The sequence below is a fragment of the Trifolium pratense genome, linkage group LG1 (genome assembly GCF_020283565.1).
Source record: "Trifolium pratense cultivar HEN17-A07 linkage group LG1, ARS_RC_1.1, whole genome shotgun sequence".
Taxonomy (NCBI): Eukaryota; Viridiplantae; Streptophyta; class Magnoliopsida; order Fabales; family Fabaceae; genus Trifolium; species Trifolium pratense.
The window spans coordinates 34,745,258-34,770,505 of NC_060059.1; the positions used below are offsets into that span (position 1 = coordinate 34,745,258).

At 30.8% G+C, this 25,248-nt stretch overlaps 2 protein-coding genes across 2 annotated transcripts; one reads left to right on the forward strand and one right to left on the reverse strand.

The window, feature by feature from the left end:
• Positions 1-1,193: 1,193 nt before the first annotated feature.
• LOC123893033 lies at positions 1,194-5,439 on the reverse strand. The gene is made up of 2 exons (XM_045942953.1): positions 5,435-5,439; positions 1,194-2,226 (listed from the first exon to the last, which is right to left on the reverse strand). Exons 1-2 carry the CDS (start codon positions 5,437-5,439, stop codon positions 1,194-1,196), a joined length of 1,038 nt encoding a protein of 345 aa, XP_045798909.1.
• A 5,506-nt stretch (positions 5,440-10,945) lies between these two features.
• On the forward strand, positions 10,946-14,453 carry LOC123902677 (WAT1-related protein At4g08290-like). The gene is made up of 7 exons (XM_045952460.1): positions 10,946-11,263; positions 11,867-11,929; positions 12,033-12,149; positions 12,687-12,933; positions 13,209-13,370; positions 13,517-13,668; positions 14,048-14,453. The coding sequence occupies exons 1-7, from the start codon at positions 11,052-11,054 to the stop codon at positions 14,256-14,258; spliced, it is 1,164 nt and encodes a 387-aa protein (XP_045808416.1). The 5' UTR covers positions 10,946-11,051; the 3' UTR covers positions 14,259-14,453.
• The last annotated feature ends 10,795 nt before the right edge of the window (positions 14,454-25,248 follow it).

Sequence of the window (25,248 nt, forward strand, 5' to 3'; positions counted from 1 at the left end):
GCCCAAAGCCAAGAAGCATCCATTCATATTCGGATATTAAACCAAACCTGCTCAAAAGAAACCACCATTCAATGTCGACACAAGAAGCAATCACGACAGAGCACAAAACAACCAAGCAAAAATGAATAGACATAGTTTAAACAAGACGCAGAAACAGCCAACAACCTTATAGGACAAACAAATCAAAAACTAACAATTGCGACGTAAAAGGCTAAAAACGTATTATATTCTTGAATTTATTTTAGCAAAAATCCTCTCCTTAAATTTATTTGTAGCAAAAACTGAAATATTATATACGAATATATTCTTGAATTTTGCCGAGTATTGATTTTTGGGAGAAAAATATTAACTTACAATTTATTTATATTAGTAAAAATGATATGATGTTAAATGATTGAATGATAAAAATGTATCCAACAATATTTGAAGATATTAGAGTAGTATTTACCTATAAGAAAATGAGATTACATTTCTGATCGTGTCTGATCAGGAGATGCAATCATGTCGGCGTTGTGCTCTTGATTGCTCTTGTTGAAGCGGAGGGGGGTTGTGTACCTGCAGGCACTCCGACGCTCAAGTCAGTTTTGGTGTGGAGTGTAGGTTTTCTGTGCTAAATGATACGTACCTTGTGAATGGAATGAGATCACGTATATATAGCCCCCAACGCAGGGCCAAGGCCCTTGATGGCATTAAAGGCCATCAAGTGGCTGCCGGAAAACGGCTGGAAAGCCTTGATGAGCAGTTAATGCTTATCATTACGGTGGACTTTGACGTTACGAGAGTGCCAGGAATATGACCGTTGGAATGTCGACCATCCATACTATGCTCGCGTATTATAGACCACCCCGGCTTATCCAAGCTCGCAGGCTTAGGTCTCCGAGATGGAAGCTCGGCCCAGAACAATTTCTATCCTCTATTTATCCTCCCACACTTTTTCTCTTCTCATTTTTTAAAAATAATTTTATAGGATATAGGATGTTGTATGATCCATTTCCTTTTTGTACTGAAAAATTCAACTATATTTAGTTTGTTGCCAAATAAATTATTTGGAGAATCTTGTACCAATTTTTTTTTATTCGTAGAATCTCACGTAACGTATAATTGAATTTTTTTTTTTTTTTTTTTTTGATAAGCAAACAATATATTATAAAGGAGTACAAAGAGGTACTCAAACCCTCACAATATAAAGCAAATTATAGTATGCTTTGAAGACATACAATAGGATCTAAACACCATTCAGAAAAAGAGAAAGAGGACTTACGACCAAAACGACCCTTAAACCAAAACCAAGAAAAAGTTTTAATATCATCTACAAGTTTGAAAGCATCCGGTAAGTCTCTATTAAAAACAACATTATTTCTAAGCTTCCATAAGCACCATGTAGTAGCCAACCAAATCAAATGACGAATCCGATTACCTTTTCTTGATTTAACCAAAGAACCAAAGGATAAAAAGTGATTCCAACCTTCCAAACCTGTCGGTAAACTCTGTCCTAACCATCTATATATAGTTTCCCACACACCTTTAACAAAAGAGCAATTGAAGAATAGATGGGAACAGTCTTCCATTTGCATATAACAAAAAATACAAGAAATATCATGCGGATTATTCAAAATACCTCTATGATGAAGGGCTGCCCGCGTAGGAAGCTTCTCTAGAAGCAATCTCCAACCAAAAATATTAACTTTAGATGGAACATCGTTTTTCCAAAGCTTTTGGATAGCATCCAAAACATTTGACTCCAAAACAACCGTGTTAGAATATTGAAGCAACAAACTATAACACGATTTAACCGTAAAGAGGCCAACCGAATCCGGCACCCACCGCCATCTATCCGACCTCGCTTGATCAAAAGGACAATCAAGTAAAAGTTGCTTAAGAGCTCGAAGATGATGTACGTCATTGTCAGAAAGTTCTTCACACCACTGCCAATGCCACTCGGTATCCATTCCATTTCGACTCAACCTATCTGAGATCAAAACATCCTTAAAAGCTTCTTTTGCATACAGATTAGGATATAATTCACCAAAACTGTTATTTCCAAACCACTTGAATTTCCAAAATCCGATATCATTACCATCACCAACGCAACAACCCACATTCGATTTGAAGCAATCCTCATCAGCGGTTCTGCCTATGCTCAAAATATCCCTCCACCAAATAGAGTCCTTAGCCCCAACCTGAGGTGTTGTTCCAGTCAAAATTTTAGTAGGTAGATGCCCATATCTATACCGCAATAAATCAGCCCCAACGTATAATTGAATTTGATTTGTGGGTCATTCTAACGGATTCAAAAAGGGTTTAGATTAAAAATAGGAAATTTTGGGTTGAATTTTTCTATACATGTTGGGGTAGATAATTATATATAATGTCTATTAAATTTTAGACCTATAAAAATTATCCACCTCAATAGTATATATATATATATATTTAAATAAAATGTGTATTGAAATGTTCACCCCGAAGATAAAGATTGGTGGATATACCTAAGCCAAATCATATATATACTAGACCAACTAAATTATTAAAGGGATATAATCCCAAAAAAAATTATTAAAGGAATGATAAATAAATATTAACTTTTTTTAATGAGTATAAATAAATATTTGTGGATATAATATTCACTTAATTATGACCCATTTGTTACTAATTATGAAAATAATATTTTTAATATTCAATAATTTAAATATTTAATAAAATAGAATTTATTTTATGTTTGTTTACAGTACGTATTGAATTTCTTTTAAAATTTTAGGCTTAAATGCATTGATGCGATGGTCCCTCTATTTTAATATTTTTGAATTTTTAATCTCACTATTTTAAAATTCAGCTTTTTGATTTTTCTATTTTAAAAAAAAATTATATTCTTTTACGAATTTCTATATGAATTAATTATAAGATTATTGTGTCATCACATATACTCCCTCCGTCCCAAAATGAGTGAGTCATTTTGACTATATATATATATATATATATATATATATATATATATATATATATATATATATATATATATATATATATATATATATATATATATATATTATTCACATATCTTACTTTGACCCTATTTGTCTATTAATAAATAAAAACAAATATGCAAAATTACACCGTAGGTCCTTTATCTTATTTTTTTGTAACACTTTGATCCTTTATTTTTTTTTGTAACATTTTGGTCTTTATATTTTTTCTCCGTAACACTTTGATCATTTATCTTGTATTTGTAACACTTTAGTCCATTTTTTTTGTAACACTTTGGTCATTTATCTTATATATCCATTATATATATACACATAAGATAATTACACTTGAATGAAAGGTAAACGCGCAACACTTTAGTCTTTTATCTTATTTATTTATAAAAAATAAAGGACATATATGGTACAAATAAAAAAGATAAAGGACCAAAGTGTTGCAAAAGAAAGATAAAAGATCAAAGTGTTACAACAAAAAAAAAGACCAAAATGTTACAAAAAATAAGATAAAGGACCTATGGTGTAATTTTGTCAAACAAATATTAACATATAAAATATTGTCTGATTCATCTCGATGAGTATTTTCTAAACATCATCTTTTTATAAATTTTACTATTATATAATTAAAAATAATATGATATTATGATACCATGCATTTTCATCAATAATGAGATTGATTCTTATCTGAACTGAATTCCACTTCCCGTTGGGCAGGGATATTAAATTAAACAACAAAGAACGCACTTAAGCCATTGCAGAAACATGTGTGCGCAATTTGGCAAAGCACGAATACGACCGCATTTCTACTAAGTACTCCAATTTCATTTTATTTTTATAGGTACAAAATTTCTTTTATGTTTAATTAATTAATTTTTGTTGAAAAAAATTGTTAATTGTTTAACAGTAATTAGCCTTTGATCTCACCTAATCAGAGAGGACGATCGCGCCGCGGCATTTGCTCCGTGTAAGCCACTGTTGAAATGGAGGGGGTTGTGTACCTGCAGACACTCCGACGCTCAAGTCAGTAAGGTGGAGTGAAGGTTTTCTTGTGCTAAATGATATTGGCAATGAGTTGCGTATATATAGCCCTCAGCGCTGGGTCAAGACCCTTGATGACATTTATGGCCATCAAGTGGCTGTCAAAAAACGACTAGAAAAGCCACGATTAGTAGTTAATGCTCATCATTCCGGAAACGGCCGTTACAATACGCATTGGTATATTGACCGTTGGCTCGTCGAACACAACTTGCGAGCAACCTCTTATTGGGCCTTGCTCAACAGCTTTTACTCGCAATTCCTGAGTACTTGAGCTTCTAGGCCCAGTCCAGAACAACCTTCAACCAGGAAATTTGTTAGTGTTGTTAAACAATAATTAGTTTTTGATTAGATACATATATTCCTTGAGTATAATATTTAAAAGATTAGATACATAAATAAACTATTCACAAGTAAAAATCTACAATTGCTTCAAAAAAATAAAAAGTAAACTATGACAAAATGAACATTATTCTATGCGAGTACAGAGACGAGGGTAGGTATTTATTTCGAGTTTCTCAATAGGAGAGGGGGGTCTGCCAAATAATTTATGTAATTTAATTTTGTATAATAGAATAAAAACTTTTAATAATTCATATTTTTTATTTAATATTAACCCGAACGATACTACGGGTAAGTTATACTAGTTAGTCTTTGTTGTAGAATCTGTTGAACACAAAAAATAAATTCTCTTTTTTAACCGACTTTTCTATGTACGGATGAGTCGGAAATCAAACTTTTATCACTTGTTTACGAGGTCTAACATTCTTCCCACATGAAACAATTCATATTCGATCTATTTTCTCATTGGTGCAAACAAATATTTTAAGTGGGTTTCATGTTAACGGGAGAATTGTGACAGGGAGCAACAACTCTTTAGTTGTCCTGATTTCCAAAAAGGATAATTCACAAATTAGGAAATTGCCGACCTATATATCCTTAATTAGATGTATATATGTACAAAATTTTGGCCAACATGTTGAGGTTGGTGATATAAGGTTATACATGAGCAACAATCAACTTTTTTTTTTTTTTTTTGAAAGGGAGCAACAAACAACTTTCATAAAAGGTAGAGAAATATTTGACAAAATCTTGATAGCGAACGAAATGATTGGCGAATCAAAAAGAAGAAAAAAAAAACAGAAGAGTGCCATTTTCAAGCTATAGCTAGTAAATTTTGAAAAAAAATATCTGGCTTTGTGGACTACTAGATTTTTTTGCAAAAATTATAAAGTTTTAGGCTTTTTGTGAGCAATGGAGAAGGCGGATCAACAAATGTCAATATTGGTCAAAAGTAGTCCCACTAATGAGTTCGAGTAGGGAAGACGTTGAGATAGAGTGATCCACGAATAATGCAGAAGACTTGACGTCCTTGATGAAAAGTTTTATTGAGTATGGCATGTTGAATGACTTAGAAGACCAACCTCATGAACCTAAAAATAACGATCTATAATAGATTTTATATAGATCAAATTCAACTAATTTTTTTTATCAAATCAAACTCAAACTTATAAAATCAAATTCGGTCCAACTTATTTATATCCCTAATCCATTCTTTAGTTAGCCTATCAAATGATTTGGACAAAAATGCATGTATTTAAAATCTCTCACTCTATCCTCTCTCATTTTTTCCATTAAAATAGCTCTCTCATTTTTCCCATTTGTTAAAACAAACAAACCTAAAAGCTCCTTATATCTTAGTTTTCTTTTCAAACATATATTGGAACAAAGGTATATACATAATGCTGTGTCTAGGTGTGTCCAACGTGGACAAATTTTGTCCATGAGTTTGCTAGCATTAGCAAGGTGTAGTTTGTTGTGGATTAAATCGAGATTTAATAGTGAAAACGATAATGCATGTATGCAACATTAATTAGAATATAATGACATGGCCTAATGTTTGAAAAAGACGCTTTAAAATCATTTCGACTTTTGTGGCAAAAAATTAGAGCTCAGAACCTTGGAAGATTAAGGAAATTAAATATAGTGGACAAGCCTTTGGTAAATGATCAGAGGGGATTGTCTTCGGTTATTTTTCTCATATGTGATCCTGGGCTCCATGCCCTAATTTTTTTTTGGTTACAATGAAACCAAAGAGCGAATCTAGGACCTCCTGCATACTATTCAAATCCCTCACCACCAGACCAAATTCAGTGGCTTAGCCCTAATTTATTGAAAGAGTAAGAAAATGTGTTTTATTACTAAAAAGGGAGAGACTGGAGTTAAAATTTGGGATCCAATAACTATAAAAAAACATGAGAGTTTTTCACTCCCATGGTAAATTGCAGCTTAGGACATAAACGCTTATTATAATAAGCATTTATGTATCAATTTATATAAGTTATTTTTATTGCAAAAGATAAAATAAAGACAATTTTTTTTATATATACTATGAATTATATTTATATGTTATATTGAAGAACTTATAAAAATAAATTGAAAAAAACTTACATAAATTATCATAAACTGTTTTCATTAATTCTTCCAAATAATCTCATAACATTTATATCATCAATTGATATAAATTCAAATAAATAAATTCAAACATACTTGAAGTCTTAATAATTTTTTTTTTTTTTATGTTATCAAATTTTTTTTTTCCTTTTTTGGTACATAAGTCTTAATTAATTCGTATGTAAGGATATTTTTTTGGTACTGTTACAAAGTAACATATAAAAAGAAAAAAGAAGAAGAAATAAATGTAAGCTAATTTCCAATCTTGTCTCTTAAAATTAAGGCGGCAAAAAAATATAGTTGAAAATAAGCGTAAGCTAATGTGATATTTTTTTTGCCATAAAATTCGCGCATATATTTTGTTTTCTAAGAACTTGCACACCAGTGTAATAGTCTCATACATAGCATCTATAATGTGAATGATGTCTATAACATAGACGTGCAAGATATTATATTGTCCAACATTGAACAGTTCAACCACTTCCAAACAATAACTCTCACAAACAATGTTATTATAATATTTGTTGCGACACAATTCAAGTCCAATCTAAATAGCATGAAACTCAGCTAGCAGCGCACCACCTCCTACTTCGTAGTGCAAAAATCCAACCACCAAATTAAATCCCCTTTGTGGTTGTGAACAACTCCACCAACACCCAAGCACAAAAAGTCTTCTAGAAAACTATCATCCACATTTAGTTTCAGGCTCGGTTTTGGGCCATGGAAAGTAGGGCCCGAGCCCAGAGCCTTCAAAAAATTGAAGTCTCAAATTTTAGTTTTTGCACCCATCACGTTAAAATTGGTTAAGTATTTGTGCTGAGATATTTTGTTTACATGAGATGATAATAGCTTGTTTGATTAGTGGGTGTCTTTGTTTTATTGTCTGAATTAGGAGTGAGTGGGATCAACACCCAGCATTGGCATTTTTTTGTTGTTTTATTTAAATAGATTAGGTTTCAACAAAATGACAATCAACACCACCATAAAAATTAATTTATAAAATTAAATTGTAATTTTATTAAAAAAACACTATAATTTTTTTTAGATTATCAAAACACTATCAATTTTGTTATTTATTTTATTTTATTTGTTGTGTAATGTTAATTTTATTTATTAATTATCTCTTAATTTTTATTTATCGTTTCAATTTCAATGTTGCGGAATTTAACATTCTTTTTTATATTAGTTACACATATAAATAACTATTTTTGATGTTATTAATATTATTTACAATTTAAATAAATGATGTTCTTTTAATATTTTTTTTATTAAGGATCCATTTTTATTATTTATCCTGGACGTATCTCGGAACCGGCCCTGTTTACCTTCCGCATGAAATGAGGACTCCAATGGGCCAAAAGACATAATGTATGTAAACTCGTCCCTAGACTTGGATAGTAAGTCACACATTCATCATGCAATGCAAAAGTCTTTCGCACCACCTCATGGATACGCCAATGTTGGTGCTCAAAAATAAAATTATTCCTCCAACACCAAGCATGCCATAGTCCTGTAACAAACAAATTTGAGGAGCCACCACATGTCATGTCAGAAAGCTAATGCTTAACATGAGTTTGTGAGAAAAAATGATGATAGCTCCCCATATTCAAACGAAGACAAAGCTCTCTAGAGTAGAATGAGAACAATCACGTAAGCAGTGAATAATATCCTCCATGCATGAAGAGGAACGGATCCGGCTTAGAGAAGATATATCATGTTGCATTGATGCTGACGAGTATTAATAGAAAGAACATTGTGAAAATAAAGCCAAAGAAAATGTTGAAGTTTTGAATATGCTTTGTACTCTCTCGTTCGTTGTTCGTTGTTAATTAATACGCTTTAATGTTCACAAAATTTTTTTAATCACTCTTTTTAAGATTATTTTTAATAAATCACGCTTTTTTCTTTTAGACTATAACAATCTTAATTCATTTCATTCATCAACATAACTTGAATACACGATGGTATGTAATCAAATTATTAATGACTAGTAAATGATAATGCCGCTCTAACTAGCGAATGAGCCACATTGTTGGTTTGTTTCCTAATAAAACTTATTCTAAAGTTTGATAAAGCAAATAATGAAGTTTTACATGCATATAATAGAGTGCCAAATTTGGTACGAAAATTAAGTTTACCGGTGATGTCATCAACAACTAGCTTGCAATGTAGTTCTATGACAACATTAGAATAGCCTAAGTTCCTTAACCAAAAAAATAGCATAAATCACACTTTTAAGATCGATAAATCAATTAAAAATAAATTATTTGGAAACAAATTAAATGACACAATTTTTCTCCATTTTAAAAAAGTCTCTCCGGTCCTATATATAAGAAACATGTCACTTTTTAAATTTATTGTGAAATTGATGTATCTAGACAATACATAAATTTTCCAATGAATCTAAAAAATAAAATGTTTTTTTATATATAAGACCGGAGAGAGTAATAATTTAGATGAAAAATTGTTTATTAATATTAATTGTAACGAGCCTTGTTCACGTGATTAGTTAAATATTAAGAGTTCAGCAGCTGGAGCTTTTTGCTATTGCTTGGCTATCCATTAATTAATTGCATGATTAGATAAAACAGGTAAAGCAATTAGGTATAGAAACAAAGTACATATCTCTAATAGAAATATTAAGGATATGTCCGGATAAGGATTAGGGATATGTAGACACATAATTGAGAATGTTAGATAAATAATATTTCGTACGGGTTTGAGTTGGAAGTTATACCCATTATCAACATTGCTAAGTAATTTCCAATAGGGGTTTGAGTTGGAAGGTTGGGGAAACAATATAATCCTCATTTTATATACGCAACAACAAAACTTTTGTTATCTCAATGGTGCAATCAAAATAAATATATGGTGGTGAGAACACATGGTCTTTACTTGTGATAGGAATGGTTAACTAACTATAAAAAAATATGGTTAACTTACTAGCCACATAAAACATTTCCTAATTACTTCATTAATGTTTAATAAATTAAAAGTAATTAGATATAATTTGTACTTGTTACATGAAACAAAGAATACATTTAATTTGCTAAAAAATAAGAGACTGTACATGGCAATTATAGTTGTATAATGTTTGATTTTAAAATTGTTCTGGAATTGAACCAACTAAAATCAAGGGACTGAACAAAAACTGAATTTTTTATATAATATTCCCACTAAATTATGGAACAACCATTTCTATACATCCCTAATTCAGCTTAACACTTAAGAAAATTTTGTCCAAGTTTTATTTTATCAAAAATCATTTTCAATATCCACTACAATGTCAAAATTTTGTTAGTTCACACGAATTCCATCTCCACTAATGTCAAAACTGGTCACGTACGAATAATTTATATAATATAAACTTTCAATCTAACGGTGATTTTTGTAAAATTCGTATTCGTTATAATAAAATCGGCAATTTACGCACCATACATCATATCATGCACTTGTGCATGTTAACCAAAGCCTCCCATTTATATATGCATTTAAAAACTTGATAGTTTTTTTTTCGACTTTTACTACATAGATAAAAAAACCAAAAATGGCATCCTATGCCTATGCTATATTACCAATTTTGATCCTTTTCTTTTTCAAAAGAAATGAGGAGTTCATTTAAAAAGAGATATAAACAAAATATGGGTAGTGAATTTTGAGTTAGGATCTTTCAAGAAATAGAGAGTTTTATTTAGAGAGATAATAGACACAAACAAGTTTGAATTATTTTAAAAAATATTTAATGATAATGAGACCCATTACTTACTTCTTGTGTCTATGTCTTTTTGCAAATAAAGAGTATCATAACTCGTAAATTCTACCATTAGATGAATTTCACCGTCATTAAATATTTTTAAAAATAACTCAAACTTATTTTTATTTATCTTTCTTCAAATGAAACTCTTTATTTCTTTAAGAAATAGAGAGAATCCTAACACCTATACTACATTTTGACTATAATACTACATTTTATTTTACATTTAAATATATGGTTATGGTAGTAGTTTGTTTTTGGTTTACAATGTTGTCAATAAAGATTGAACCTAGGACCTCATGCATTTGACTCAAATATCTCATCACTAGCCCAAACCTAGTGGCTTAAATATATGGTAGTAGTCTAGTAGAACATACATCAACAACTAGTTGAACTCTGATCTTGTATATTACATGCAATATCCATACCAATTGAGCTATGTTCACGGCACGTAGAAATCACATTTTTTTAATCTGTTTTAAAAAACTTTAATCTACCATTAATTTGAACCCATGGTTATTTTTACTTTTGACAACATAAGATTATAGATAGATGCGCCGCCCCCAACCCCGTTTTCTTTTTGCTACTACATGTAATAATGCGCATCTTATGTCATTAGTGGATTTTCGATTAAGTAATTCTTTCATATAATATAATATAATATAATAACTTGACATTATGTTAAATTTTGGGTATAAATATAGAGATGGATAACCTTACTCTTTCATTCATCCCATCCCATTCAAACATAATATTCAAGTATACAAAGTTTCTCTTCCTCACAAAACATAGAAATCAAGAGAGGGAGAGAGATTAATATACACATATATAAGATGGGTGAATTAACATATTGTGAGAAAGCTAATGCATGGTTAAGAAATTCAAAGTCATATTTGCTAATAATTAGTTTGCAATTTGGCTCTGCTGGCATGTATGTTCTTACCATGGATGCTCTTAATAAGGGCATGAGTCACTATATTTTTGTGGTATATCGTAATGTCATCGCCACCGTAGCTCTTGCTCCCTTCGCATTTTTTCTTGAAAGGTATTTTCTTCATGATAAAAATATTATTAGTCCTTCATGCATATATGCATGTTACCTATGGCTATACATATACTATTAAAACTAAATTTTCATTTTTTTTTTTAACAAAAGATTTTCAATATCAACTATTTGCTAGCTCTTTTAATTCAATATTATACATGTTTTCCATTTGTTTTATTAAAAATAGTAAGATTTACTTCTATATCATTTTTAATGGTTTACACTAAATTTACCGTAACTTTAATAATAATTTTCCGACGTCTAATTTTCATAATAATTCATTATGTTAATATTATTTTCTGACTGTAGTACTAAAAAAAATATAGAAAGATACTGAATTTAAAGACCGAAAATATAAAATTAGTGAATAATTTTATTTTTTTTTTATAATAAGGATTTTAGAGATCAATTTATTTTTTTCTCGTTTATTCATTGCTACCTAGTTTAGTTTTTTCAACATATTAAAATACATGATAATATATAAATAAATAGTAATTAAATTGTTCTACTAGTTTGATTAAGAACTAACAAATGAATTTGGTTACTCGGGAACTCTTGTTAATTAACTATTTCTATTTGTGTATTTTTTTCACTTCTGTTCAGGAAAATTAGGCCCAAGATGACAGTTCGGATATTCTCAGAAATTTTTGCACTGGCTTTTGTTGAGTACGTAATATCATCTTAATAATGAATTAATGGTTATTTAATTTTGGAATATTATTAATTTTTTAATTTTGTATAATAATTATGTTATTTATTTATATTATAGGATAATACTTGATCAGTGTTTCACGTTCTTGGGGATGAAGCTAACATCAGCATCTTTTGCATCTGCCGTGATGAATTCCGTACCATCTATTACCTTTGTACTTGCAATCATTTTTAGGTAATAATATTAATTCAAACTGTATATAATACTAAGAGTATTATTAAAATTATTTTAAATTTTAATAATAATAACTAACTAGCTATGCATTGCTGACGAACTTATATGTTGTGTGTGTGTGAGATCCCACTTCCAAGAGCATAGGCACTTCTAAGTTTTAAGTGCCTCTACAACATATAAACAATACCATGAATTGGTATATGTCATCACTCCACTCACGCATGCCATTAATGGAGTTTGTTCATTTTTTTTCAATCACTCTTAGTAGTGTATCTTCAATAAATTATAAGAGTTAAATGTATATTTAGTATTTATAAAATTATGAGTTTAGTATATCTTGTCTCAAAAAAAAAATAGTATATATACAAAATTCATTAAATTTTAGCTTCTATTTTGCTTGCATATAGTGACTATAAATGTTTAGTTTACTTTAAGTGATAGAGAGTATAAAATAATTAAAAAAAAAATGTATTTATGTACTTATTAATTAGAGAGACTCGTACATATAAGATATATTTTATTGTTATGTTTGAGCAGATTGGAGCGCATGAAAATTAAGGAAATAGGATGTCAAGCTAAAGTGATTGGCACAGTAGTGAGTTTGGGAGGTGCATTTCTAATGGCCCTATACAAAGGTCCAGTTCTTCAAATTGCTGGGTCATCAGCAGCTACTCAAATGCACCACCCAGAAAATGTCAATGATCCTAGTGGTTCACATTGGCTCCTTGGTGCATTGTTCCTTCTCATTGGTTGCGCCGGCTTTTCTGCTTTCTATATTTTACAAGTAAGTTCATATAGTTGAGATAGCCACAATAATTAGTCAAAAGTATAAATTTACAATCTCCTTATCCTTATAGTTGAAATAGCGACATAGTTGGTGTCGATTTGACAAAAATATTGCGCAATAATATATATATATATATATATATATATTTTGTAAAATTTACACCTGTCAAGTCGTTGTTTCAACCGTGATAATAAGAAGGGTTGCAAACATCTATTGATGTTAGTTGCCGTTAAACATGAAATTACCTAACTAACATACAATGTTAATTGCAGGCCATAACATTAAGAAAGTATCCAGCTGAAATGTCACTAGCCACGTGGGTTTGTTTTATTGGTGCACTTCAAAGCAGTGCTGTGACAATTTTCATGGAGCGCAAAAGCCCTGATGCTTGGGCTTTGGGCCTGGATTCAAGACTTTTTGCTTCAGTCTATGCGGTTAGTAGAATATTTTAATAATGGGCCAATTAGCCCATTTAAACTCAAAAGCCCAACCCAATTTACAACATTAAACAAATATTCAAAAAATTGTTTTTGCCATATTTTTATACTGTTTTTAACTTTTTTTTTAATGTTTTACCCAGGGAATAGTAACTTCAGCAATTCAATTTTATGTACAAGGCTCGGTAATTAAAACTATGGGCCCTGTTTTTGTGACTGCTTTTAATCCCCTACGTATGATTATAGTAACAGCCTTGGCTTGTATCGTCCTCTCAGAAAAACTTCATCTCGGAAGGTATATTATAGTGATGGAAAGTGTATTCCTAGCAAGACGAAATATATTGTCAATTTAGTCTTTGAAATTGAAGACGCCAAACAATTTGATAGACAAAATTTCAGCATAATCTCATTTAAAATCCTCGATTTCTTTAATGATATTCCTACATTTTGTTCTCCAAATAATTAAAAAAAAAAAAAGATTAATGTGATCAACGATTTTCAATTAAGGAATTTGTAAAATTAAATATGTCAATCATGCATTTATAATTTTAAAGACTAAATTGATGATTTATTTTATTTTTTCTCTAGTTTCATTTACTAAAATCAAACTTTTTTCATTATGAATGTCAAACTCATTTTTTCCACTTTGTTTGATTTTGTTTTATGTACATCAGCATTGTTGGAGGAGTGGTGGTGGTTACAGGGTTATATCTTGTTGTATGGGGAAAATCCAAAGAACAAAAAAGAATAATGTTAGAAGAGGAGGCTCCACAAAAAATCTCCCAACAAGGACAACAACAACTACCAATTACTGTCCCCAAAATTGGTGTCAATGATAATAATAAATCTCAATTGGTCATAATTGGAGACCAAACAAGCACATAGAGGCAGTGATCATTATCAAATTAAGTGGTCACATTATGTAGTGTGACACTGGCCTAGGATTAATGTGTGCTGAATTGTCACTTTGTATGTTGAAGAAAAAATCCAATTCTAAATTTGGATAATTTTGTTTTAATTTTGAGTTTTACTTCTGTATTTAACAAAATATGAAATGTATAATCTACGTTTTGTATTGCATTGCTGACTTTAACAAAAATAAATAAAAAACAGTCGTAACAGTTATGTTCAAGAATGTGTCTATATTACTTCATTACTATATGCCATTAATCTTCTATAGAATAGTTTGTAACTTTTAGTTTCTACTTGGTGTCTAAAGAATGTGAACCAGAACGTCAGAAACTAACCTTTTCAAGTTGTTAATTTGGAAACAAATTAATACATCAAGTTACGTTAAGAAATGTACATGAGTTTAAATATATGCTCAGGCTTTTTTTTTTTAGACTTGAAACTTTTAAAAGATAAAAGACAAATTTAAAACCTAAAATAAAAATAAAAGACCAAAAGTATAATTAAATCAAAGCGTACAAATTTTTTGGCAGCTCAATTGCTAAACTAACAGATCACTTATTGGCGGCTCAAATGCTAAATTGCCAAAGTTAATAAGCATGGGTTGAACAAAGTTAAAGCATAATCCATCTTCTTTTTTTTTTTCAAATGGACTTAAGGGTCTCCAATTAAAAAACATTTTTTAGATATTTGCTTTTTAGACCCCCATGTTACTTCTAGGTCCCCATCGTCACAATTTTGCCCACGTAAAGGATTTTGGAATTTACAATCCGAAATAGCAAACCTTCTTAATGTAAATTATGAAACCATGTTACAAATCGCCCACTTCTGTCACCACACAACAACAAGATACTCCTTCAAAATCGTCATCATTGTCAGTGTCAATTTCTCCTCCTCCCAATTTCAAACCACCTGAAGCTAAACGCTTTGCAATTACATCAGACAAGACTTTTGAGATCCTTGCTGCTTCTCTTCCTCTTCTTATTTTGAATCTGTGTTTGTTTTGCGGGGACAGCAGTGATGTTCGGGGGTTTAGATAGTGATGGCAGGGGATTTCGAATCTGGGGTTGTTTCTTCAATTCCGTTCTTCTGTTTTTGTTTTGTTCTACTTTCTGTTTGTTTTTCTTTTTGGTCATTAGTTGTTGTTTGAATTATTGTGGTGATGAAGTTTTGTTTCATTTGTTTGATTTTCTGTAGTTGTTTTTCTGTTTTCATCAACACAAAACAACACAAAAAAATAACAAGTTAGGAAGATGAAGATGGAAGCATTAGACAAAGGTGTACTTTTTTTTTTGCAAAGTAAAATGGCAAAAGTAAAACCATTTGGAATTTCAACCTCATCACGTATAACCAAAAGAGTTTCACATTCCAAGTGGTTTCATCTAATATGACTAAATTTCACTCAACAATAAATCATCTATTACTCAGCCATCTGAGCATCATAGTTCACATTATGTGGCAGTGCTTGCAGTGCTGTACTTTTCTTCTCAACTTCATGCATTTGAACATCACCATTATTAGCCATGTTTGATTTTCCATCTAACTTCTACTTCAGCATCTTTTTGAGACCTCGCATACTCATATTATGAACATAATGCATTTTCGGTTCCTACAATATAAAAAAAGAACACACACACACAATTCGGATTGTAGAATCCAAACTGAAAGCAAGGGCATTTTGAGATTTTTTGGGGGTCTGAAGTAAATAAGGGGGCCTAAAAAACAATTTTCCAATTTTTATGTGAGAAATCTTCGCTCTATCCCCTCAAATAGACCTCATACCCCTACAAAACTTATGAAATCTCTTTTTTATCATTTTTTTTTGTCAAGTAACCCAATGGCTAGAAAATTCACCAGGTGAATAAGTGAAGTTCCAGGGTTTGAACCCCGAATCCTACACATGTAGTGTGACATCCCTACCAACTGGGATAAGTTCACGGGGACTTATCCTTCAATACGTATTACATATATACTTTTTGAAAAAACTGAGCTATTCAAAAAGAAAAAGTGAGTATTTCAAAACATATTAAATTTCGTATTTTAACAAGCACAAAGTTTATTTCTATTTTATATATATATTGGTCCTTTAGGGAATTTTTTAGTTTCACATTGATCCCTTAATTAAGCGATCAACATATTAATTAACCATATATATAGTTGTGTGTAATTCTTTTTTCCGTCAATTAGCATCGTGGGCATATAGTGGCTATAATAATAATTCAGTTTTTAATGTGAAATAGTAGAAATACTAGAATTCAAACTTCAGTCACTACATTTTACATGCAATATCTCTATAACTAAGCAATAATCACATGAACAGTTGTGTGTAATTTTAGATTGTACGTTGGTGTTTTTTAACTTACTTACTAGTATGTATATCCGTGCGATGCACAGGTTTATACCATCCGATAATATTTTAATGAATGTAAATTTTAAAAATTTGTACAAATAAATTTAAAGTTTTTATTCATGAAAAGTTCCAAACAAATATAAAATTGTATTTGTTTTTTTTTTTTTGACCAAAAGAGAAGTAGGAAAGTGCTACTACCTCAAAATAAATAGATAGATAAAAATGAGAAAGATACAAAAAAAAGGAGGGGGACCAAACCAAAACCTCCTTACATATTAGAAACTCTATACTTAGGTCTGCCAAGTCTATCAGAAGAGTAACTTTCCAATATAGCTTGGGGTAATTCATTCAAGAACGAAAGGTGCACTAGTGTTAGATCAATTTTTGCAAGAGCATCAGCGCAATTGTTACCTTCCGGTAGTACAACTCAAATGTTACACAACTCAAATGTTACATTGGTAGTACATTAGTAGTACATTAGTCAAACATTGGTGTCTCTTATTTATGCACTACAAGAAAACACTTATTTACCGGCGGAAATTACTGCGGTTTTGGCCCTCTGTAGCTTACTGGCGGCCTAAGCCCCCAATAAGTATAAAAAACCGCCACAAACTAAACAAATATTATTTAAACAACAAAATTTAAACTTACTGACGGACCTGACCGCCAGAAACTGGGTTTTCTATTAGTGGTGGTCCAGGCCGCCATAAAATTGTACGAACGAAAGAGTTACTGGCGGTCCTGACCGTCTGTAATTGTCTTTTCAATTACCGGCGGTCCTGGCCGCCACTACATATGCAAGAATTCAAAAAAAAAAAAAAAACAGTTGTACACACCTTGAAATTCGCCCAGTAATTACTGTCGGCCTTGGCCGCCGCAAACGTCTTGGAAATTTAAAAAAATAATTGTTGGCTGTCGTCCTTGGGCTTTGTGGCGGCTTTTACCGCCAATAAGCTTCTTGAAATTTGCCCAGCAATTACTGTCGACTTGGGCCGCCGCAAACTTGTTGGGAATTTAAAAAAAAAAGATCGTTGGCTGTGTCCTTGGGCTTTGTGGCGGCTTTGACAACCAATAAGCTTCAAGACCAGTTTTGAGCGGTTTTCTTCCCCATTTCCTTCACTTCACAACTTTCATTTCCCACAATCCATTCTCTATCTAAAATTTCTCCAACATCTCTCAAAAAATTCTCCAACTCTTTATCATTTCACTCTTGTTCTTCTTCACTTTGGTAAGTATTTCTCTAATATTTTTGGGTCAACAAATTAATTTATGTTTAATTATTTATATTTTAAATAATTCTGTCTTATTTTTAAATTAAATAAAAAAACATTTTTTAAAATAACTATAAACAAAATAATTAAAACTATTAAATTTTATATTTAAATAAAATAAAATATTTTTTTAAAGCAATTAATATTTATTTATTTTGAACCAAAAGCAATTAATATTTTAAAACAACAAAATAATTAATTAAAAACGTTTTTTTTAAAAAATTCTAATAAGCATTAATGGCGGCTTAGGCCGTCTCTAACTGGTCAAAACCTGGGAATTTGTAGTGGCGGTCCAGGCCGCCAGTAGGTCTGTTGCAACCTGCAGAGAACTGTGGTTCTAACACTATCAGTTTGCGGCGGTCTAAGCCGCTAGTAATGGCTTTGGTCCTTGAATTGACCGTTGCTGGCTTGTGGCGGTCTGGGCTGCCAGTATATTTCGTCAGGCTGGTTTGTGACGGCTATGGCCGCCAAGAACGTTACCGACGCCTTATTTACTGGCGTAACGTGGCCGCCAGTTGGCCGCCACTAAATCCTCACTTTTTGGTGGTTTTTGCCTCTTCCTGAGGGCTTTTGGCCGCCAATAAATGGTTGTTTTCTTGTAGTGATGGAAAGGGATTATCTCCGATAGATTTTTCAACGGATGTCTAATGTTGGTCATAGTCAACTAATTTTTTTAGACCATTTAAAAAATTGTGAATTTGTGGTTAAAAGTTCACTGCACCATTGTGTTAATAAAGAGAATCAACTGCTTAAAGGGAATATTTGTTAGCATTTAACAAATAAGCTATGATAATTAATAAAAAAATTGACAATGTAAAAGAATAATAATATATTTTAAGTCAATAATTATTTTGTAAAAATTTTAATATGATTTTAATCTTTGTAATTAACAAGTCTAACATGAACAAGTTGTAACAACCTTAATTTACCCCTTTATTTTATTTGTGAAAAAGTTAATTTCATTTATTTAATAAGGATGTCACACTTACTCCAATTAACTAATTCTTCAAATGATTAAAAATCATGCAGCGAAAAATAGAAAAATAATATAAGTTTCAAAGTCCGAATTAAAAATACTGAATCAAATGACATAGTCCAGTTGTTATAAAAATTTAGCAGCATAATTAAATAAAGTTTCTCCCCAACAACATTCTAACAGAGCGACTCCAAATAAATAGCAAAGCAACAACTATCCGAACACATCAGCTATGATTCATCTCCTACCTGAAAATCTACGGTTGCACACCGTAGGGCTGATAAGTGCTAAATATTGGTTAAAATACATGTTTAAAAAGCACTTATTGAATGAATTGTGATAACAAATCCTTGGAATATAAATCACTTTTAATGTAAATATAGTATGTACTAAGAAATTGTGCAAGAATTATCAAATCCAACCATTTTGTTAGGTTCATGCTGATTCTAAGAAAAGAAACAAATTTCTGAAGAATTCGCTGCAGCGAGCATGCAGCGAACAAAGGCCGGGAGCTCAGGGTACTTGGCGAACACCCAGCGAACCTGCAGCGAACAAACTCGCTACAGCGAGCACGCAGCGAACAAAGGCAGTGAGTCCAGGGTACTTAGCGAAGCACCAGCGAGCATGCAGCGAATAAGCTCGCTGCAGCGAACACTTAGCGAGCAAAAGATGAGTCACAGCTAAATACACGTGTCAGCAAACCTCTTCAACTAAGCAACTTCTTCGCGTAGCGAACACGGATTCGCGTAGCGAATAGGCCTATTTCAGAAGTCTATAAATAGCATTTCAGATCATTTTGTAAAACATGAAGTTAGTTAATATCAGATAGAAAAACTCTATTTTCATAGATATATCCTGTTAGTGAGGTTTTGAAGGTGGATTCCACACAACTTGAGAAATCAAGCCCAATGGTTTTTCAATCCTTCTCATCTTCACTCTTTTGTAAGTTTATTATGGCTATTCATAGCTAAATCTCTTTTGTTGGGATTGGATGTAATTGAATTATGATCATGAATCTAGTTTAACTTTGATATATGTGTTTTATTTATCAATCAATATTAGTGATATCCTTGTTTTCATGCTTTTATTAAAAGATTTAAATGATATAGACATATGTTATTTGAATCAAAGGTAGGATAATCACTTGTTAAACTTCAAAGTTTAGACATAGATCTTGAGCTTTAATAGTCACTTAAAGTATTAGAGCTTAATGCTATTTTATCGATTAATGATTCGAGACATCGGAAAGTTGATAGATACAATAGATTTCAAGACATATTCCGGACACGGATATGATTTACGAGTAATACGTGACGATATTGATTGGTAAATGAAATATATATATCAATAGTTAACTGATACATGTGAATGATTTGATGGAATCCAATTCCAACAAGTTTTTATCTCAAAAGTTTATCACGCACTTTTATTGCAGTTTTATGTTACGAAACCAAATCAAAACAAACCCATACTTAGAATCATGGAATTTGTGCATTTACAATTGATATCACACTAGTCCCTGTGGATACGATATAACAAAAATACTTGCTTTTGTAATTCATCAAGGGCCAAGCCAGAAGGGGGAATGTAAAGGTGAGCGACAATACATCAAGAAAGTAACTGAATTAAAACAACGTAATAACTAGCAACATCATAAACAACAACAAGACCACCTAAGCGGATGGTCGCGCGCATTCATCAGTCAACCACAATCATCAATTAACAATTAAATAAAGAAAAATAAACAACATCATTTCCAGTTTTACATCATGGAGGATCAACATCATTATAAACAACATCATTTTCAACTTCATTAAACAACGTCATTTTCAACATCATTTATACAACTTCAATAAGCAACGTCATTGAACACATGAATGAATGCATGTCATGTTATAATAAACAACGTCAATAGTAAACATCATTTAACAACTTCGATAGACAACTTCATCATCATTATAACAACATCAATAAACAATGTCCATAAGCAATTACAACAACAACAATTACAACATCATAATTTCGGCACAACTTCAACATCATTAAAATAGATAGTTCAACATCGTTATAACCACGTAGCTCAACATCATTATTCAACAAAACAACAATTCAAACAACATAATTACTATAAACGAACTACGACTTAAAACAACATCGATACACAACAATTATTAACAACTTCGATTACAACGTCAACTAAAATTTAATAACTCAATCAGTCATTCACTACTCTCAGGATAACAACTTATTACTCGTCTTTAACAGAACCCTTAACCCAATTTAACTCGGTTTAGTTTATCAAAGAAACGTATGAATTTTAAATCAATTTAACTAATAAAAATTGTGAAATAAATTCAAATCCTTAAGATTATATAAAACAAGAGAGAGTGAGGTATTCCAAATTGTTCCAAATTATTAAAAATACCTTAAATAAAATTATGGGAAACTTTTAATAAATTCTAATATTTTTAATAGCATATTTACCTCATTTAATTAACTAAAAATAGTTCCAGGTCTCAGAAAATTCCCAAACCGGTGCCAAAATTTCAAGAAAATTATTTACTATTTGTTTTTAAAAACAATTTTAAAAACGGATCCTCCTTGACCTCTCACGCGCCCTAACGCGCCGGTGCTGCGAGTGGGCGAGGCCACTCACGCACTGTTCATCACCTCCTTCACCCGGTTGCAGGAAAACGGGTCGCGGCGACCCGCGATTTGACCCGGTCGGTTCTCCCTCATTTCTCAACGGAATTCGACGTATTTTATATCGTTTTGATCGTCATTCAATTATAGAATGATACCCGGTATTTATTTTTAGAAACGACAATCGAATCAAATGTTTTAATATCAAAAAGCTTCACACGAATTTTAACAAAAAAAACTCCATTGATAGTTGTTCAAAAGCTTCGGTTTTACATTCTCTCAACCCATAAAAATCCCAGAATTGCTTTACAACTGCATTCGATGCTCAACACGTTATGAAACTTTTTATTTTGAATTATCATCAAAATCCCAAAAAAATCATTATACCCCTTATGTTAATTCTCAAGCACAACGTCAATCCACAATTTTATTTACTCAACATCATAACACGAATTTGCACCAACAATAGAAGCATAGAAACATTATCATATCAGATGATAAAATCGAAATTAAGAACAAGTATAGAAACAACAACAACATCACATAATGGGGAAAAGAAGCATAAGAGCAACAACTTAAATCACACACATAATGAATACACAAGTATGCCTATTGAATTCAGAATTTCAAGAGTATATAAAGATCCCTTACTTGGATTGCAGTGAATTCACTAAATTGAGGTTAAGCTTTTCCTTCCTTTGCTTCTCTTCGCTCTCCTATGAGCTCTTTCTCTTCTCTCACTCACTGGCACTATTTTTCTGTGTGTTTGTTTTTGTTATGGATCATCATACTGATATTTTCCTTCTCCTATCAACTAATGTCAATAGACAACTACATTATTGTTATTGAAATATGACATTATTATTATTATAAAAATATTTTAATGAGAATTAAAATTATGTTTCTTCTTCTTTATCATTTTCTCTACCATATTCCTATCTACACCCCCTCTATGCTTCCAACACCTTTTTTATTATTTTCTAATTAGCAACGTCATTATTTTTATCTATTAATTATTTAATTATTCGTCACAAAATAATTACATAAACATCGTCAATCAACTCCACATAAACATTGTCAATCAACACCACAACAAGTCAAACACCACAACAACTAAAATAATTAAATAAAATGAATTCTAATTTTTGGGGCGTTACACAAGTCCTTCAAGTTGTGCATGGTGCAAAAGTAGTGATTTATATTATAACGAATACGAATTTTATAAAATCAACTGCTGGATGGAAAATTTATATCATATAGATCATCTATAAAAAATTTGAATTTTTTTGAAAATCATTTGATATGTTATTGAGGCCCATCAAAATTAACGGTATTCAATAAAAACCCATAAACCGTTCATTTTGATAAGTCTCAATAACATAGCAAATGGTTTTAAAAAAATTTCAAAATTTTTATGGATGATCTATATGATAAAAAATTTAAATCCAACGGTGAATTTTATAAAATTCGCATTTGTTATAATATAAATCACTACTTGTGTGCATGCACAATTTGAAGTACTTGTTGATATTAAACAAACTCTATTATTATTATTATTATTATTATTATTATTCTATTAAGATATTTTTTATGTCAATTGACCAACTTCGACGACCAACGACCCCATGAAATTTAACACGTGTGGGAGAACGTGTATCTTATTAGTCTATCCAAAACAAAGAGGCATTAATTCTTCCATCAGCACGCATCAGCTATTTCATAGTCAGATCCCACTAATAAACAATAAATACAGAACTTCAATTTAACCTGTCTATTAAAAAACAAAACTTCAATTTAAAAATCTAACCTGTCAATAAAAAAACAAAACTTCTATTTAAAAAACAATAAATACAAATCAAACAACAACAAGAGATGGTGAAAATACTCTATTACACATCTTATTTAGATATTTACTATGATCCATTTTTATTATGTTCCGGGCCTCCAAAATCTCGAGATCGACCCGATTCAACTCCCACCTATGACATTTTTCAGTTTTATTTTATTTTAATCAATGTATAATTAACATTACATAAACTATTTGAAAAATTGTTTCCTTTAACAAGATGGTTGACTTTTTTTATAAATAAAATTATTATATAACTTCACTACTTCAGCCACCGCTTCTTTTGTTCATCCATCAAAGAGGGGTGGTTTTAGGGTCAATTTTTGACCCAAAATCACCCCTCTAATTAAATTGTTTTTGCTTTTCTTTTCATTTAATAAATGATTATTCACATACTCCCTCCGTCCCAAGATATAAGGAAAAGTAGATAAAAAAAACTTGATGTATTTGGTTAAAGATTTAGACCAAATACATCCACTTTTGTTGATCAACTTTTGCTTATATTTTGGCACGGAGAGAGTAGATTTGTTTCTTCGTTTTTTGTTTTTTAAGTTTGTCTTTGTCTTGTGCGGCGTTGTGTTTGTGGTCGTCTTGTGAGGCGTTTGTTGGTTTTTCATTTTAGTACGGTGTTTCATTGATTCAAATTGACATATCTACCTCAACTCATTAGAGGTCTGTTGAAGACTTGGACGTCAACGTTGTAGATCTGGGAGTATGAATATTCCGGTTACTTTTATTTTGTCATATTTGTAGACACTTTCATGATGTCGTTGTATGCTATTAACCTAGGTGCTGCAAAATTGTTTGTAGATTCACCTTTTTCAGTTTTTAGCAATCTTGAATTTGTAATGAACGATACATTTTCAATTTGAATGAATGAATATTTTTAGTAAAAAAAACTTCACTACTTCAATTAAATCTTTTAACATTTATCTTATAAATAATTATCAATATTATTTTTAGATCTTTCAGCATTATTTTGCTACGTTCCTCACACAATGCCCGCCATCATACTCATTTAAAGCTTTGTGTCTTTGTCGACCTTTGCATCAAATAATCATTTAAAGCTTTGTGGACCGTTGTGGACCTTTGTCAAGTTATTTACATTGATTTTGGAGATAAATTGAAATTTATGTTTCAACCTTTTTTCGAGACAAACTTTGTAAATTGTTTGTCATACTTATTAATTTTCTACATGCATTTATTTTAAGGAAAATTTGTATCATAGGTCTTTTATCTTATTTTTTATAATATTTTAGTTATTTATCTTTTTTTTTTGTAATATTTTGGTTCTTTATCTTATTTATTTGTAACACTCTGGTCTTTTATCTTATTATAAGTACCAAAGTGTTACAAAAAAAGACTAAAATGTTACAAATAAATAGATAAAAGACCAAAGTGTTACAAATAAAACGACCAAAGTGTTACAAATAAATAAGATAAATGACCAAAGTGTTAAAAAAAAAAGATAAAGGACCAAAATGTTACAAGAAAAAAATAAAGAATTAAAGTGTTACAAAATAATAAGATAAATGATCTGCAGTGTAATTTTGCCTTATTTTAATTATGTCATTTCTTTGTCTTTTTAATTATTTTGAATTTATAATTATTCATCATGTTGTATTAATTTATTTTCAATTTCTATATATTTAATCACTTAGTTCTACCTATGTGACGGGGAAACTAATTTCTATATCTGAAAAATCCATTGCCTTTATGCAATTTTGGATATATTCAATTTTATCCCACTTTTTAACCAATTTGGGTCATTTTTCTACTAACAATAATATTTACCTTTAACAATGTGGTTCTTTTTTACCGTTGGTTTGTATAACTCTTGGCAGTTTTTTTTGGCACATTTTGTGCTAAAGAGATTATTT

Excerpts from the sequence above, each read along its gene's own strand:
- LOC123902677 (XM_045952460.1), top strand. The coding sequence starts at position 11,052 with ATGGGTGAATTAACATATTGTGAGAAAGCTAATGCATGGTTAAGAAAT. Across the intron at positions 12,934-13,208 it reads CTGCTTTCTATATTTTACAA|GCCATAACATTAAGAAAGTA; the intron begins GTAAGTTCATAT and ends TGTTAATTGCAG. Across the intron at positions 13,371-13,516 it reads TTTTTGCTTCAGTCTATGCG|GGAATAGTAACTTCAGCAAT; the intron begins GTTAGTAGAATA and ends TGTTTTACCCAG.